The sequence below is a fragment of the Amyelois transitella genome, chromosome 13 (assembly GCF_032362555.1).
Source record: "Amyelois transitella isolate CPQ chromosome 13, ilAmyTran1.1, whole genome shotgun sequence".
Taxonomy (NCBI): domain Eukaryota; kingdom Metazoa; phylum Arthropoda; class Insecta; order Lepidoptera; family Pyralidae; genus Amyelois; species Amyelois transitella.
In genome coordinates this window covers 4,822,500-4,840,459 of record NC_083516.1, presented here as the reverse complement: position 1 = coordinate 4,840,459, position 17,960 = coordinate 4,822,500, and the positions used below count along the sequence as shown (strand labels likewise).

Here is a 17,960-nt window from a genome sequence, read left to right as displayed (position 1 = left end):
GATTGGAGCATATATAGGTACAACCTCCGACACAACATCTTCGGAGCCGCGGTTCCCCAGGCATAACACCTAGCCTGGCGGAAGATCTTTCCTTTGGTGGCGGTCGAGCCGAATACACGCTAGCGCTACCGAATATGCTCTCTATGTATTCGTTATATTAGTGCTGTCTAAAGCCGTTTTGAAACTAAGACAGTCGTTAAATCGAATAGTCTAATATCGGCTTACGTTCAGACCTGCTAAGCTCAAATGAACGAACTTTTAAATTAAGAAAATTGGAGAAAATGACATTTCGATATTGATCCATAAACAATTCACCTTCACCCACTGACGTTTCAATTTCATTTCGTAGATCTATGGATGGAAGGCGTTGTAGAAGAAATCTCATCTTCGTTTTCGGCCTAAATGTAATGACGGCGGCTGATTGATATTATCATACCTTGATCGCTAATAAACTTCTTTTTTCAATTTTAGTGTAGTGCCAGTGTTCAGGAAGTGTTCTTTTTTTCCAAATTGTAAAGAAAAGGCATAAAACTGGTGTTCGATAAGTCACTTGGCAATATGCCTGCCGTAAGGGGCGATGGAATGCGAGGGCTCGCAGTATTCATTTCTGATATAAGAAACTGTAAAAGTAAAGAAGCAGAAATCAAAAGAATCAACAAGGAGTTAGCGAACATTAGGAGCAAGTTCAAAGGTGACAAAACCCTCGATGGTTATCAGAAGAAAAAATATGTCTGTAAGCTCCTGTTTATCTTTTTACTTGGTCACGATATAGACTTTGGTCACATGGAAGCAGTTAATCTGCTTTCATCTAACAAATATTCTGAAAAGCAGATTGGATACCTCTTTATATCTGTACTGGTGAACACAAACAGTGACCTGATCAAACTTATCATTCAGAGTATCAAGAATGATTTGCAATCACGTAATCCAATACATGTCAACCTTGCACTTCAATGCATTGCCAATATTGGCAGTAAAGATATGGCTGAAGCATTTGGAACAGAAATACCAAAACTTCTTGTATCGGGTGATACTATGGATGTAGTGAAACAATCAGCTGCATTATGCCTTCTTCGACTCTTCCGAAAATCTCCAGAGATTATTCCAGGTGGTGAATGGACATCACGAATTATACATCTCTTAAATGATCCTCATATGGGCGTGGTGACAGCTGCAACATCACTTATTGATGCTCTTGTTAAGAAAAATCCAGAAGAGTACAAGGGTTGTGTAACATTGGCTGTTGCAAGACTAAGTCGTATTGTAACTGCAAGTTACACTGATTTACAGGATTATACATACTATTTTGTTCCAGCTCCTTGGCTGTCAGTCAAATTGTTGAGACTTCTTCAGAACTATACGCCACCATCTGAAGAACCTGGTGTTAGAGGTCGCCTTTCAGAATGTTTGGAAACTATATTCAATAAAGCCCAAGAACCCCCTAAATCAAAAAAAGTACAACATTCAAATGCAAAAAATGCTGTTTTGTTTGAAGCAATCAGCCTTATTATTCACAATGATAGTGAACCCAACTTGTTGGTTCGAGCTTGTAACCAACTGGGTCAATTTCTTAGCAACCGAGAGACTAACCTTCGTTACTTAGCCCTTGAATCAATGTGCCATCTTGCAACATCTGAATTCTCACATGAAGCTGTGAAAAAGCATCAAGAAGTTGTCATTCTTTCTATGAAGATGGAAAAAGATGTGTCTGTAAGGCAGCAGGCAGTAGACTTGTTATATGCAATGTGTGACAAGACCAATGCTGAAGAAATTGTGCAGGAAATGCTTGCCTATTTGGAAACCGCCGACTATTCCATCAGGGAGGAAATGGTTTTAAAAGTTGCTATATTAGCTGAAAAATATGCAACTGACTTCACATGGTATGTTGATGTTATACTCAATTTGATTAGAATTGCTGGGGACTATGTTTCGGAAGAAGTATGGTATCGTGTCATCCAAATTGTTATAAATAGAGAAGAGGTGCAAGGATATGCTGCTAAAACTGTTTTTGAAGCCCTGCAAGCTCCTACATGCCATGAGAATATGGTAAAGGTTGGAGGATATATCCTTGGTGAATTTGGAAATTTGATTGCCGGAGACACTCGCTCATCTCCGCAAGTTCAGTTTGAATTACTGCACTCCAAGTATCATTTGTGCTCTGCAGCAACAAGAGCCCTCTTATTATCAACATACATAAAGCTTGTTAATTTATTCCCTGAAATAAAAGCTCGTGTCCAAGAAGTATTCCGGGCTGACTCTAATCTCCGCTCAGCTGATGTAGAGTTACAACAGAGGGCATCAGAATACTTACAGTTAAGTATAGTGGCCAGTTCTGATGTGCTGGCAACAGTTCTAGAGGAAATGCCTGCCTTTCCTGAAAGGGAATCTTCTATACTAGCTGTTTTAAAAAAGAAAAAACCAGGCCGCATACCTGATGAAGTGAGAGACTCAAAAAGCCCACAGCCTTCAATTCCCGCTCCAATAATAAATGCCGCTAATACAAACAATAGTTCGAGTGCTGATCTTTTAGGATTGTCTACACCTCCTGGTACTACTGCACCATCTACTGGCAATGGCTTACTTGATGTTTTGGGTGATTTGTATACAACTCCAAAAATCAGTCCTGGCTCTGTTCAACAAAACAACTTCAAAAAGTTCTTATTTAAAAATAATGGAGTACTTTTTGAAAATGAATTAATACAAATAGGAGTCAAAAGTGAATACAGGCAGAATCTGGGCAGAATTGGCCTCTTTTATGGAAACAAAACCCAATTTGCAATTCAAAATGTCCACCCGGAACTTCACTGGACTGATCACCATAAACTGAATGTTCAGATGAAGCCAGTGGAACCAATACTGGAAGCTGGGGCACAAATTCAGCAAATGCTTACAGCCGAATGCATTGAAGATTTTTCAGATGCTCCTAGCATGTCCATATCATTTATGTATAACAATGTACCACAAAAAATTACTATGAAACTTCCACTAACATTGAACAAATTTTTTGAACCTACTGAAATGAATGGAGAGTCTTTCTTTGCTAGGTGGAAAAATTTGGGAGGTGAACAGCAAAGAGCACAAAAAATATTTAAAGCCCAGGGTGCCATTGATCTGGCTTCTGCTCGTACTAAGTTGGCTGGCTTTGGAATGCAACTATTGGATGGCATTGATCCAAATCCTGATAACTTTGTATGTGCTGGAATTGTGCATACAAGAGTTCAGCAAGTCGGATGCTTAATGAGACTGGAACCGAATAAACAAGCTCAAATGTTTAGACTGACTGTAAGATCTAGTAAGGAGACAGTCTCACAAGAAATTTGCAATTTACTAGCAGATCAGTTTTAAAACTATATATTTATAGAGGACCACTGTTAGAATAACAATGTGGGACAATGAAACTAATATATACTTATAATATGCTTAGAGATTCAGCTATATTTATGTATATTTAACTGCTGTGTTGCAGCCTATTGAAAAAGTTAGCAATTCACTTGTGAACTTTGCACTTTCACAATACGAAATTAAAATCTCTTGTACAATTCTGAATTTATTTTATGATTAATTTTTCTGCTTATTTAGAATTAGGTGTTTTGTATACTGAGACAAATTTTATTTTACGAGTAAAAGTCCATTTTCATAAATATTTTAATATCGAATAATTGAGGCTGCTATTCGCATCTATTTCAGAACACTGCATCATTGATTATTGCTTGATAATGTGTGGTACATCTATGCTATGCAATAATACCTGTAAATATCATTATATCACATCGACGTAGTAGATCGAAGTATCATTTAAATTCAATTTCAATTCTACAATAAATTCACTATTTAGGATTTCTAGCACAGGGGGCTTTAACACGAACATTGATAAGAGATTATAATATGTGTTATGTTCCTTCCACTTTGAGGTAATCTTAATTAAATAGATATTCGGCTGTTATGCTTTTGTCATTATGTTTAAAAAAATATTGGTGAAATTTTATGCATTTTTGTAGGAAATTACCCATGGATCACACTATCTCAATGCCCTTTTTGAATACCACTGAATAATAAATAGCATAGATTGGGTAATTTTCTAATAAGTGCATAAAGCATATAATTGTGTCTCAAATATTACTCCGTAATACTATCTTATGTAAGGGTCATCCTGTTTAGTATGTTCTACACAAAGTAGGCGGTGAAATATATTATGCTATAATTGTTACATTGAATAATGTATAACAAACACAAAATGATTTTCTTAGATAAGAAAACATCCGTGTTTGCTTAACATTGTAATAACTATTTATATATATATACTGTTATTGTTATTAGATACTTACTTAAAACTTGAAAACGATTATTCCTAGAAATATATTCAACAAATTGGTGTTATTGATAAGGTTATTTGAAATGTTAATCCAAGTTATGATTTGGGAAAATTTCTTTACAGACATTCCTGTGTAAGACATTAGCTTAAATTTTTATTTAACTTTGCCACCAATGTCAGCATTCTGTAATGTACTTGTACCTACATTTTGACCGCCTGGGGCGAGCTCTAGAATCTGCAAGGGAAGTGTCGAAACAAATCAGATATGACAGAGAACTTTATACGTAAAAATGGTTTAGTTGAAATCTAGTTGTGCGGGAAGCACATACTTTGCGTACCTAAATGAGTTGACTATATGAATCTCACGGCACTAGATTATTTTAATATGTATGTATCATGAAGTAATAGATATAGATTAGAGGTAGAAATTTTAGTATTATGGACATGAAATGTTGTTATCAAACCTGTAGCATGCGGAGTTCTTTGCACGTTAGATTTATGAGATCAGAATAATATATCATTTGAAACATTAATGTATTCATCTTGTTAAGAATGAGGTATAACTATATGTATATTTATGAAATTATTAGGGCAATGTTTAGATGCTACATACATTATGTACACTGTGTATGATGTGATTTATCAATATATTATGTACAATATTGCATGAGAAATTGAGTGTGATTCAGTTATAGAAATAGATGTTTGTTCTCGTGCTTCAAAAATCATATTGTAATTGTCTAAAATAAATATTTATCCGATACATATGAATAAATATTTTTCTTTAAACTTATCCCTACCTACATAATAAAGACCCAAACATAGAGGCGGAGGATACAACTGGTAACACGCAAAGAAGAAACTATTTTACTTGTATTCTAGGCATTTTTCATTTATATTCGTATTTTGTAAGCCATACTATATCACTGTCTGTTCAATCCTTAGGAAACGAAAAACAAACTTAACAATCTATAGTAAAACTATAAACCTCTATTAGCCCCTTATTTCTTCACAGAATATTAAAAAAAAAGACGTCTTACCTATTTATTTGATATTTTTTTAAACTACTGACGGGGAGTAAAATGAAACTAAAGTGGCAGATAAAAAATGTATAATATATGAGATTATCTTACACTCAATCGTTAACACTTTGCAAATGATACCTATATTGTACCACCACATGGTATGCTAATCAAACCACTCTTCTACATTTGGCGAGTTTTCCAACACGTCATTAGATTCACTGAAACAAAAAAAAATTTAACGTAGGTAGTTAACACAGTTTTTATGAACGATATGATTTGGATTATGATAGAGTACTCCTCAACTTGATACAGTTGTTATTGAATGTCCAGCCTAATGCTCTTTTTACACCGTAATCGCTAAAGACTTGTAATTAAATACCTGTCCAATGAAGGATTACTGCTGAACATCAGATTGTGAAGGGCGGGAGGTGCCCTCTCTGGTAACAACTCGTATGACTGCCGAAGACGCTGTAGCTCTTCTGGCATCAAGTAGTCGTCACTGGTGCACAGGCCGAAGCCCAGCCCTGGAGACGCAACGCTAACATAGACCCACTGCTCTGATGCAGTTTAAGACATAAATATTTTGCCTAGATTTAACTTAAGAAAAAGTATAAAATACTAGTTTTACACGGGCTTCGCTCCAGTAGGATTTACGGAAAAAAAGAGCCTATATACTCCTGAGAGTCAATTCTATCTCTGCGCCAAATTTCGTCATAATCGGATTGGTAGTTTTTGAGTTTATTCATCACAAACAAAAATAAAATGAAATATTTTCTCTTTATAATATTAGAATGGAATAACTGGTACCCGCGACTTTCGCCGAGTTGACTTGAGAATAAAAAATTGTGGTCTTGCTCCATCTCAAAACGCCAATCAATCAAATCGCTACACCCGTTTTAGCTTGAAAATAAACTGATACCTAATACACATGCTTACATTCATAGTGTTATTGGGATCAAAAACTTTTCTCGATGTTAATATCATCATAGAATTAGAATACTAAAAGTACCTACTGAGGTGTTTTTTATCTCAAATTTTCTTTGTAATGTCCTGTTTTATGAAAAAATGCAATGCTTCTTCATCTTTCGATCGATAGATAGGTCATTAAACAAGTATATTTTCTATACTTAAGTGTTCATTGATTCTCAGAATAATATCTTATTCATCAAGTACTTAGTATTTTATAATTTTCATAATTCTGACATTAAACTCTTCTATTTTATGGAGTGCCATTAAGTATTCGATAAAAAGGATGTAACACGCAAGGTAGCAACTGATGTTCACCAGGGTGGCGATTTCTCAATAAAGTTTCCTTTGCAAATTAAGACTTGAGAATTTTCTTCTTCCTCCAGGCTTTAGTCTCGGTTGCATACTTGACTTGATTGGATGAGTTAGGGTTTTACACGAAGCGACTCCCATCTACCCTTCGCAAACTTTACAACGGAACCTAACTTGTATTGGATCGATCATGGCTATACATTGCCTGTATATGCAGGTTTCCTCACGAGGTTTCCCTAAGAGCATCGGGTATATCATTTTATGTGAATGACGCATTTTAACCGGACACCTTACTGATTCGACCACCGACGCTCTTAATGTTCGCTTAAGGGATTTGCTCGGTCCATATTCTCTTTAATAACTTGGTCATAGAAGAGGTTAAAAGGAAAGAAGAATAATTTTAATAGAACTTCTTTAAGAAAAATATAACCGAAAATAAGTCAGGAAGATGACGATAAAATAGGTGGTAGTTGATCTGAAAAGGTACTGACTTTTCTAGTAGTATGGACAAAGCCTGGCTGGCCCCTGTCAAAGGAGGACGCAAACTGAACAAACGCCTTGAGAATGCTGAAATAAGTAGAGTGTAATAGCCGAAATACCTGTCTAGGGATGGGTCATTGCTGAACATTTCGGTGGGGACAGTGGGAGGAGCCCTTTCTGGCAACAGCTCCAAGTAGGACTGTCGTGATTGCAAGTGCCGCTCAACCTCTTCTGGAGTCATGTGGCCGTCACTAGTTAAGCCGAAGCCCAATGCTGGAGATGCCTTGTTTAACACGGAACCACTAGTTGGGTGCTGGAAAATAGAAAGGAAAATTTACATATACATTTTGTATAGATTATTCTGTGACTGCATTTAAGGCTTTTGCCATTAAAATGATAAATATTCAGTCGGGAACATCTCATCTTTAGATAAAATTTAATGTTATGCGAAAAACAAAATGTTTTAATCTAATAATTTTTGAGCCTCGGCCTACAGAAAGAACATACCATGTGTGCCATATTTGCAGGTTTTTTTGGTGCAACAGCTCTCTTTCTCTTAACAACAGGCCCTTTGTTAGCAAATGGCGCAGAAATATTCTGATGTGAAAAAGCGTCAAGTTTCTTTCTGAAAAAAAAGATTGATATAGAAAAATAAATTATTTTTAAAAGCAAATGGTTAATTACAAATTACGAGTTTTTTCTTGCAATGCTTCCTGAACCTGGTTGTGTTTTAAAGATTGATATAGAATAAAATTATTTTCAAAAGCAAATGGTTAATTACAAATTACAAGTTTTTGCTTGCAATGCTCCCTAGACCTGGTTGTGATTTCTCTGTAGTGTGTGTGTAGCAAGTAGACTATGACTCACGGCTGCCATGCTGCGGGTATAACGTTTTATCTGATAGTGTATACTTAGATAATATTGCCTTTCAATTAAAAAACCAGGAGGAAGAAGAACGTCGCCTTTCAATGGCAATCCCCAACACAACATATCACATCTTTATCTCATCATTCTCACATTTCAGAGGGTATAGAAAGAGCCAATAATCATGTTTAACTTGATGGCTCACAGATATTTCCTGGTTGCTGATTAAATTGCTACACCCTAGCAATACCAAAAATAAATATTCCCTTTTTCAATTTTGGGTTTGTAGAAAAGCACAATTTTTTCTTCACTACATAGACTAATTTTATCACACCAACCCACAAACTTATGTTCTTACCTCTACATATATCCCAAATTACCTTTTCACAGCATCAACTCGACTGTACTCAGTGTCATCTGAAGATTCTGTATCTTCACTTTCTGAGGTGGTGCTCTCCTGTTTTTCATATTGTAGTAATCTGTCAAGAAGAAATGTGCGGTCCCGCGACACCTTCAGCAGTCTCTTCTGACTGCATCTTAAAGCATCTTGGAAACATTCATTCTCCTGAAACATAAATATCCAAAAATAAATTTCATGGTTAATGCTAGTTTTGTTAAACACTGAATATTTAGGTAAAATATCACATCCCTGAATAACATTTATGTTAAATTATGTATAAGCAAACCAAGTTGTGTTTGTAGCTTCTAACTTATTAAAACATTGTTGTTATTAAGAATTTACATTAATTTATAGTTACACATTTATTATAAATAACACATTATAACAAAACACTAATAAAGGTTAAAGGTGACTACAGGAAAGGATAATAAACTGGGGATTCTTCTTCTTTGTTCTATTCTTGTAGGTGATGGGATAACAATGTCTCAATTTCATCATTAAGCCATACACCTGAATGTGGTCTTTTAGTCAAAAAGACTGTTCGACTGCCTACTCCACAAGAGATATAGACATGATTATAATGTATTTATGTAAAAAGTTAAAATTATAGTTTATAGTCTGAGCTCAAATATTAAGTTTATTATTTGGTATATACTAGGTAGTTGACTAGTTACTTACATAAATAAGATATTTCAGTTTCTTCTTCAAAGAAAGGTACTGAGCACGATAATTGGGCTCAGGCTCAGGTTCACTGCTGCTATCGCTGGAATAATTCTGTGGGTCTCTGGTGTTACTAGTTTCAGCTGGGGTGCTACTGCTCACACTGGCTGCCTCATTCGCTTGCATATTCGCTATTGAGCGACAATACCACCCATCCAACATTTTCTAAAAATTTAGTAAAATCATACTATAAATAATATAATTATAATATAATTGTAATAGTGCCGTGTGGTTCCCGGCACTATTACAAAAAAGAATAGGACCACTCCATCTCTTTCCCATGGATGTCGTAAAAGGCGACTAAGGGATAGGCTTATAAACTTAGGATTCCTCTTTTAGGCGATGGGCTAGCAACCTGTCACTATTTGAATCTCGGTTCTATCATTAAGCCAAATAGCTGAACGTGGCCATTCAGTCTTTTCAAGACTGTTGGCTCTGTCTACCCCGCAAGGGATATAGACGTGATCATATGTATGTATGTATGTATCATACTATAAAATCCCTCATTGGGATAAGTCCGTCATTGTGCATTTTTTATTTTATAATCTCTCTTAATGTACCACTAAAAATTTGTTATTTGTTATGTACAATAAAGTCTTTACAAACAACCTTTAAACCCAAATTTTTTTATGTAATTGCAAAACTACAACCATGTGAGTAGTAAACGTAAGGGTAACTTTACCTTGGTATAATTTTCGGACGCCAGTTCGAAAATATTATAAGAATGTCTAAATTGAAAATGTATTTATTGCTTAGTCTGTATTAGACCAGTAATATAAGTTATGCTAGAAGTAGATATAATTTCGATGTAATATCCAGAACCACGGAAAAGCAGGTAAACACAAACTCAAGCTCGCAAAATCTGCTCAGTTCGCTTTTTTAGCAAAGGAAAACAACTACCTAACCCTAACTAATTAAAAACACGCAACCAAATCAAAGTTTGTGTCAAGCAAGTGTCAACTTAAATAGTCACTGTCAGGTTAATAATGTACCCTCAAATTGTTTTAGTTGCAAAGATTGGCCAAGCTGGAGTTCCGCTGAGTTCAAATTGTTTTTATGCATATTATACATACATAAATCACGCCTCTTTCCCAGAGGGGTAGGCAGAGACCACATCTTTCCACTAGCCACGATCCCTGCATACTTCTTTTGCTTTATCCACATTCATAACTCTACGCAAGCTCGTCAATTTCGGGGACTCTTGACCTGACCTTTTGTTAGACAGTGTCCGATTTGATCAAGGTACGTTTGTAGGCATTCACACTCCCATTGTTTATTTGCTTAGTCAACCTGCTTTCATTTATCCTCCCGACATGACCAAACCATTTAGATGGTTTAGCATTACCTTTTATGCTGATTTCAAAATGTTTTCTTTTTTTCTTTCCATTTCCAAACGTAAATTCGTATGTCAAGGTTGTCATTGATTAAATTAGTAACATTTTGTGCCAACAGATGTCGCTACAACACGGAAATAAATTAGCTAATTTGCTATCGGCCAAAAATTGTACCTAAATAATTTCCAAATAAATATACGAAAATTTTGAATAAACCATATATACCTTAAATTTGTCGAGCAAAGATCTTTTTCTTCCCGTTTTAAACATAAATTTAAATTGTCTCTTTTCTTGTGTGGACTTCGTCCTCAATATTCGAAATTGAACCTTATTTCTACTGCATGTGCTCTTTCAGCTGAGTTGAGTGAGCTAAGTGTGGAGCCGTGCTCGTCGCGGTCAGTCGTTAGCGGATTGATCCCTCGTGTTGTGATGGCTCTTGGTAGTGAAGTGAATGATAGCTCTCCAAAAAATGCTCCGCAAAAAGTGAAAAAATGTCCAATAAGCAGTAATGGGAGCGACAAAAGTGTAAACGAAAATGTTGCAAAAGGTAAGTTTGAAAAATGGTCTTGCCCTCAGTTATGTAACGTTGGAGTTTTCGAACGATAATAAGTAAGACTATTTAGAAGGTATTATTTTAGTGCACAAATTGCAGTGAAGTCATGTGATCATAAAAATCATGTGATCCTACCATTGCTGATAACCATACCCACCATGTGCACCAATATCACCATATCTACCCAAAGTAGAAATGTAGGTAGGTATCTATGATAAAAAATGACATTAAAAAAACAAGATAATTGTTTCTTGATCTATTGAAATAAAAATGTAAACTATCCCCAATTGATGAACAGATGTATGAAAGATGAGAAATCATTACACAACTGCATGTTGTGTGGTAGGTACCTACCTAACTACACATATACATACTCATGAGTTGCTAAAGGTGTATTGCCTTTGTATGTTTATCTAGGAAAATGAAAACCCGATTACCTATATACCTTAAAGGCAGTAATTAATTACTTATACTCTCAAATCTTTAAGCAATAACATTTATGTGTAATTTAAATCTGGACATAATAATACCTATTGTACATAAAAGAGCCTAAATTAGAATAGCTTATTTATTAAAACAAATTTTATTTTATGAATAATAATTTGCTTTTATCAATAAAATTATAAGCATGCTGGCAGTATATGTGGAACAAGTCAAAGCAAATAAGAAGCAATATAAAAGCAGCTTGAGAAGGAATATAAAAAAATAATAATAGGAAATTTGTTAAATAGCATTTATTTTCTTTTATTTAAACCTAACTACAAATTTGAAAATTAAATGCTAATAATTTTATTTTTTACATTTTCTATAGGTATTCATAACTGTACCATTGGAGTTTACTTATGTGTGTCCAGTACTTTAAACTACTACAAGACTAGAAGTTGCTTAAAGATTGTGCTAACCTATCAGGAAAGTGAAACTATTATTTTATTATAGTACTGCTGGAGTAAGGACTAATTTTGTATATTTTCAAGCTAAGCTAAAGCTTGTATAAAGTTAATTAGGTTTCTAATACCATTATATGATAATTAAGTTATAAAAATAAGAAGCCAGATTGTTATTGCTGACCTCACCTACTTCTCAAACGAACTTAGGTTATCACTATCTATGTCTACCATATACAATTTGTCAATATTCAGTTCAATATTTTCCACCAATACTCTTGCATCATTTCATTTTTATAACCACAAAGTGGAAAGACCTATTTAATTTAATTCCCACAGGAGTTCTGGGAAATCCTCTATTAATGAACCCTAGACTTACAGGCCAATCTCCGGTACCAGTTTGGGCTATGCTCTGATGTCAGTCTGAATTCTCTGTGTAGACACTGAAATAAATTATTGTTATATTTAACAATATCTTTTTTTGCTTTAGTAAAGCTAAAATAAAAAAAATATTGTGAAATTCCAATGGGCCGTGTAGTTCGGCACCAATACAAAAAAGAATAGGACCACTACATCTCTTTCCCATGGATTTCGTAAAATTCGACATAGGGATAGGCTTACAAACTTGGGATTCTTTTTGAGGCAATGGGCTAGCAACCTGTCACTATTTGAATCACTAATCCAAATAGCTGAAGGTGGCCATTCAGTCTTTTCAAGATTGTTGGCTCTTGTCTACCCCGCAAGGGATATAGACATGACCATATGTATGTATGTATGAAATTCCAATAAAATGACTTCACTTTCTGACTTTTGTTAACTTTGAGAGTTAAGAGAGAGATGGAAGATAAGGCATAAATTGCCTTGTGAACAATCATGAATAATTTTTCTTGTTCCTTCTTGTGATAAGTACAACTGATATCAATTATAATGAATATAAATAAATATATACGGGACAAATTACACAGATTGAGTTAGCCTCGAAGTAAGTTCGAAACTTGTGTTACGAGATACTAACTCAACGATACTATATTTTATAATAAATACGTATATAGATAAACATCCAAGACCCAGGCCAATCAGAGAAAGTTCGTTTCTCATCATGCCCTGGCCGGGATTCGAACCCGGGACCTCCGGTGACACAGACAAGCGCACTACCGCTGCGCCACAGAGGCCGTCAATTATGTTTAACATTCACAGTACAGATGCCATTTTCAGGCTTGATTCTCACCTTTTTGTATTGCTATTCCAAGTGGGGTGAGCAGTGACTACATCTATCCACATGCCACAATCCTTGCATACTTCTATTGTTACATTCACATTCATAGGTCTCTTCATGCAAGTAGCATTAGTTTTCGCCAGGATATCCCAGATAAATCTTACAGGACATCCCTGATAAATCTAAATCCACATATTATCCATTTATATTTCTTACTCCATGTTTCCTGCTTATGTTAAAATACATTTAACTTGGTCAAATAAATTTTTAATGACTTATAAGAAGAGTTATTTGGTATTATACATAAATTTTAATAGGCACATTAAGCAATATTAAAAAAAAATCAGTAAAGATTTGAAATTTAATCCTACAAATTGACAAATTCATCTGCTTTTAAACTGAAGATATGTAGTCAAGGTATATATGCATACATTTCGATAGTATGATCTAAAGTTATTTCCTTGTTCAAAGAAGTGCCATGTGGTTCCTGGCACCAATAAAAAAGAATCTCAATTCCATCATCAGGCCATAAATTTGGCTCTGTCTACCCCGCAAGGGATATAGACTTGACTATATGTATGTCAAAGAAGTGGTTAAGTTTTCAACTAATAATTTTGATGTTTGATATTGCGATTTTGTTTCTTTTTTTTTGTTCTTATACCTGAATGATCTAGCATAGCTCAGATATAGAATTGAGGGTCCCAGTATGCCAAGTTTTGCTATATGCTTGAGTTTTTTATCCCATGTTAGGGACTAGGCATATGTCAAAACTACTAAATTTTGGTTTCTCTTTTTCCATGATACATTCATGTCATAGTGACCCAGTTATCTGTTAAAAACGATAATGTGTTATCTATGCGGAGGTAATTAGAATAATTTAGGTAATAAAAACATACATACATATTATCACGTCTATATCCCTTGCGGGGTAGACAGAGCCAAAAGTCTTGTAAAGACTGATAGGCCATGCTCAGCTATTTGGCTTTAAGATAGAATAAATAGGTAATAAAAAATTACCAATATTTTCATTTTAGGGAACTTGTAACGCTGAAGTAGGTACATTTTACTCACACATTCTTGACAAATGTTAAAACTACCATTCAATCGACAAATGATAAATTAACCTCCACTAGGGACTACTTTTGTTCTATGCAATGTGAGACACACATCTGTGCGACATGTGTTAAAAATAGGTAGACAAAAACTCGAAAGTAAAAGCTATCCATTCAATACCTACATTTATTTATTAAGCAAACAGTTATGGGCATTTCAGTACTAGGCACCAGAATCTTGGTAATTCTCTGCAGATGAGCTGTACACACAAACAGCGCACACTTGCCGCAGTTAATATTGATTATCTAGATTTGGTTGTAATTTATAGTATAAGAGTAGGTATGTATTATTTTTATGACGTGTCAGTGTATCTCTGAAAATAAAGGTATTGTCTTATTTTGTGAAAAATCGACAATATTAGGAGAAGTTTGCAGTGATATTTCGACGACATCGTTCTTCGAGCAGAGCGTCTTTATAAATAAAAAACCAGGTGTACAGGGTGGCACAGATTCAAATGCTATCACGGCCACATACATTAGTTTGATGGCTAACCTATGCTTTTACGACTCTTCAACCTTACCCATCCTGGCATGTGAACCTATAAAATCAATTGTCAAAAGAAATCCCCATCATTTCGCAGAAATAGAAAGGCAATGATGTGTATGCCACTAGTGATGAAAATATATTCTGCTCAGCTCACTGAGCGATGATCGATATCATTTGTGTTGTTTGTATTATGAAAACAAAAACTACCATTACCACTATCCGATATGATATTTCGTTTTATTTTATTTGTATAGAGATGTACATTACCGGAAAAAAATCAGATTTTTTCCTTCGCCTAGTTTACACAAATAGTTACTACCTAATCCTTCTTTCTCTTGGCGTGCATCCGGATTCTGAGGTGTGCCTTTTGACCAAATAGGCACCTTCCTAGTTGCTTTCTTAAAACTAAACTGTTACAGGAAATCAATCACGCGGTCTATCTGGGGACAAACGTTATAACTAAATTATACGTACCTTTACATAATGATACACTGTACGGTACAGAGTGAAGTATCTTAATCTTACAATGATTGCATGAAATGAGGAACACATTGCGCAGGTTATCAAGAATTTCGTCACTTTTATATATCTATGCATTAAATGTTTATGCCATCCACACTGTACGATAAGAATTCAGTTATTTTTAAGAGGAAATTTAGTTAATTCACCTTATATCACCTTTTTTTTTAATAAATCATCTTAACTTGATAGATGTAGGATACGTAAAGTAACTTTAAATATGACGTAATATATTATGTGCTACCGAAATAAATAAAACCGTTTAAAAAATACCTATAAACCAAGTAATATAGCGAACAAATTTTGGTGTGGCTATGATATGACAATTTAATGGTAATTTCTGATTGAGCTTTGATATCTAGGAAGGAAGATGTTTACTCATGACCTGATAAAAAATTATGATTTCATTTCGCGATAAGACTATTTTTCTCTATACCTATGTTGTATTACAAGTGCTGTAATAGTGGCTTTTAGTTTGTTACAGTTTGTTACTAACTATTTGTTTGAAATATTTTCCACGAAGAAAGATGACGACAAGCTTGTAACAATTTCGTAAATAAGGCGTTAGCATATTGGTATATTCTTTTATGTTCTGATATACATATATTTTCATTGTCTTCTCTTCGAATCATAATAAACTTTGTAGTATATAACTGTTTAAGTAAAGTTTTTTTTCTAACTAGGTATTCAAAATCACTATTTTCGTATCTCCAGTACCCGATTTATCTCCGAGTTTTACTAGAATGTTGGTTACTGATAAGTTTGTTCAATATTGCAGCCTTCTGTGTCATTCGTGACTGAGCAATTTGTGGAACAGTCAGAATCAACAAAGTTTTTGAAATTATTTCCAATGTTCCATATAAACGCGTTCGACCAAATATTATAACAACGTTTAAACAATATATACATACATAAAAATAATCTTTAATAACGGCGTCCCTGTTATCATTATTACTATTTACCTTACCGAATAAAATTAGATTTTCGTACTGCAAACAAAGAAACGCAAAAATAAGCGAAATTATCATTACCTTTAAAAATCTAAATTAGAGTTTAACATCTTGGTAAAATCTTAGGTTACGACTTACTTTCTACGGACTTGTTGCTGTTTTCCAGCTCCGATTGACCGTATACTTTATAGTTAACTCCGCATTTGTATATTATTAATTTTAACAGTTGACATAACAATTACTACTTGACTGACATAATTTAATTATCAATTGTGCGACAACCTACTTATTGTACTTTTTTCTCCAGTCTTAGATTGGGCGGCTCAATAATCTCGCGTTTGAAACCCGCCGGTAGGTTTTACTTCCAGTAGGTCATTGGCAGCTTCACGCTTGAGTGCTTACCCGCTCCATTAGCACTCAAAGTTGCGTATCATATTAATTAGAAACAAGATTTGTTTACTTTTGTATTTAATTCAAATCTGTTCTTGATTGGAACGATTGCAAACTTTGGATGAACACGTCAAAGGTTTCGTCAAAAGACGTAACCAGATGTGCATCTGGTTCAGTTTTGGGTCATAAATTTAGTTAAATCCAGCTTTATTCTACAAATTAGGTTTATACTAGTTTCTAATCGAGTTTGATGCGGCTTTTGTGAGGAATAGTTTATTCTAATTTAGGATAGCTACCCGGAAACACAGTTTGGTTAAACTGGAGCGAATCATACAGACAGAAACATGACATTCCGTTCTAAAGATATTCTTTAAACTATGTTATGAATACATCTTCAATTAAAAAAGAACTAAACGAGCGCGTGCAATAATCGGTTGTTTGATTAGTAATCCATTAAAATAAATTATGATATCTCGAACATATTTTCGAGCTGTCTTAAATTTTCGAATAAAATATCCAGTCGGGCGACGTTGAAAGCCGAGGGATCGTCCGTGATGATATAAGATTGAAATTTCATTAAGTCAAACGTAGTCAAATTGTGACGAAATCCAAGGAAGCCCTACAGCTGAACAATCCAATTACTGTTAGTACTCATAAAAACACGTTCAAAGTACAGTCTATTAAGAGAATCGCATCGCTTCAGTCGATTGAACCGACGACATACAGCCCGTTCATTATTGACTGTCTATGCCAATGATTGCCAGCTAGAATGGCTTCAGTAAATATTCAGTGTCTCGGTTCGTGCCGTTCGGAAGCGCCCCGCTCGTGCCACCGATTCATACAAATAAATGCATTCTGCTTGTTGCCACGCTCGCTGCAGCTATTTTGATGATGACACTCATCTTCTCTATAAAATTTTATTGCCGCGGGTTTTAGAATTTAACCTACATTTGACCCCGAAATTTTTTTCTTTCTTTTCATGAGCTTTAATGGTAAGAATTGGTCAAAATGTTAGCCCTTACGAAAGTTTCAATGAATTCGCACACACAGTATGTATACTCGTACTTACGGTTATATCCCTCGTACTTATACCTAATACTGTGATTTACGTAAAATTTTACTAGGCATCAAACACATAAAATTAAATGCTCCATATAATATTTGGTGAGCGAATTGACCCACCTATTTTTATAAAATAATTATCTTTAACTATCTCTTGCTTTCGATTTGCTCTTTTCGGGTTGTTTTTTCTAAGTGTTATGCTTTCAGTTTCTCGATATTGGTACTTATTCATACTTAAATTTTTAAATGTGGCGTTTTAGGTAAAACGCAGGTAAGAGAGATGAGAGATAATTTAAAGATTCATAGAATAAGTACGTCAACCTTTATATGAACTATTTTTACAAAATTGTAAGTGACCGTGGGTTTAGGTATAG

General features: G+C 34.6%; 3 protein-coding genes across 4 annotated transcripts in view; 2 read left to right on the top strand and 1 right to left on the bottom strand.

The window, feature by feature from the left end:
- Positions 1–315: 315 nt before the first annotated feature.
- LOC106139844 (AP-2 complex subunit alpha) lies at positions 316–3,930 on the top strand. The gene has a single exon (XM_013341349.2). It carries the CDS (start codon positions 559–561, stop codon positions 3,343–3,345), a length of 2,787 nt encoding a protein of 928 aa, XP_013196803.1. The 5' UTR covers positions 316–558; the 3' UTR covers positions 3,346–3,930.
- Positions 3,931–5,408: 1,478 nt separating this feature from the next.
- Positions 5,409–10,016, bottom strand: LOC106139837 (INO80 complex subunit E). 2 transcript variants are annotated; one of them, XR_001228766.2, is made up of 7 exons: positions 9,762–10,016; positions 9,038–9,244; positions 8,340–8,524; positions 7,603–7,720; positions 7,215–7,408; positions 5,717–5,861; positions 5,409–5,555 (listed from the first exon to the last, which is right to left on the bottom strand). XR_001228766.2 is itself a non-coding variant. In XM_013341340.2 (6 exons), the coding sequence occupies exons 2-6, from the start codon at positions 9,239–9,241 to the stop codon at positions 5,501–5,503; spliced, it is 756 nt and encodes a 251-aa protein (XP_013196794.1). In that variant the 5' UTR covers positions 9,242–9,244; positions 9,762–10,016; the 3' UTR covers positions 5,409–5,500. The 2 variants fall into 2 exon arrangements, 1 of the variants encoding a protein (XP_013196794.1); XM_013341340.2 differs by lacking the exon at positions 5,717–5,861.
- A 513-nt stretch (positions 10,017–10,529) lies between these two features.
- The window catches only part of LOC106139847 (clustered mitochondria protein homolog), a 32,356-nt gene continuing 24,925 nt past the window's right edge, over positions 10,530–17,960 (top strand). The window contains exon 1 of the mRNA XM_060947398.1: positions 10,530–10,960. Within this exon, the coding sequence (XP_060803381.1) occupies positions 10,843–10,960 (118 nt within the window). The 5' untranslated portion in view covers positions 10,530–10,842. The remainder of the gene's footprint in view (positions 10,961–17,960) is intronic.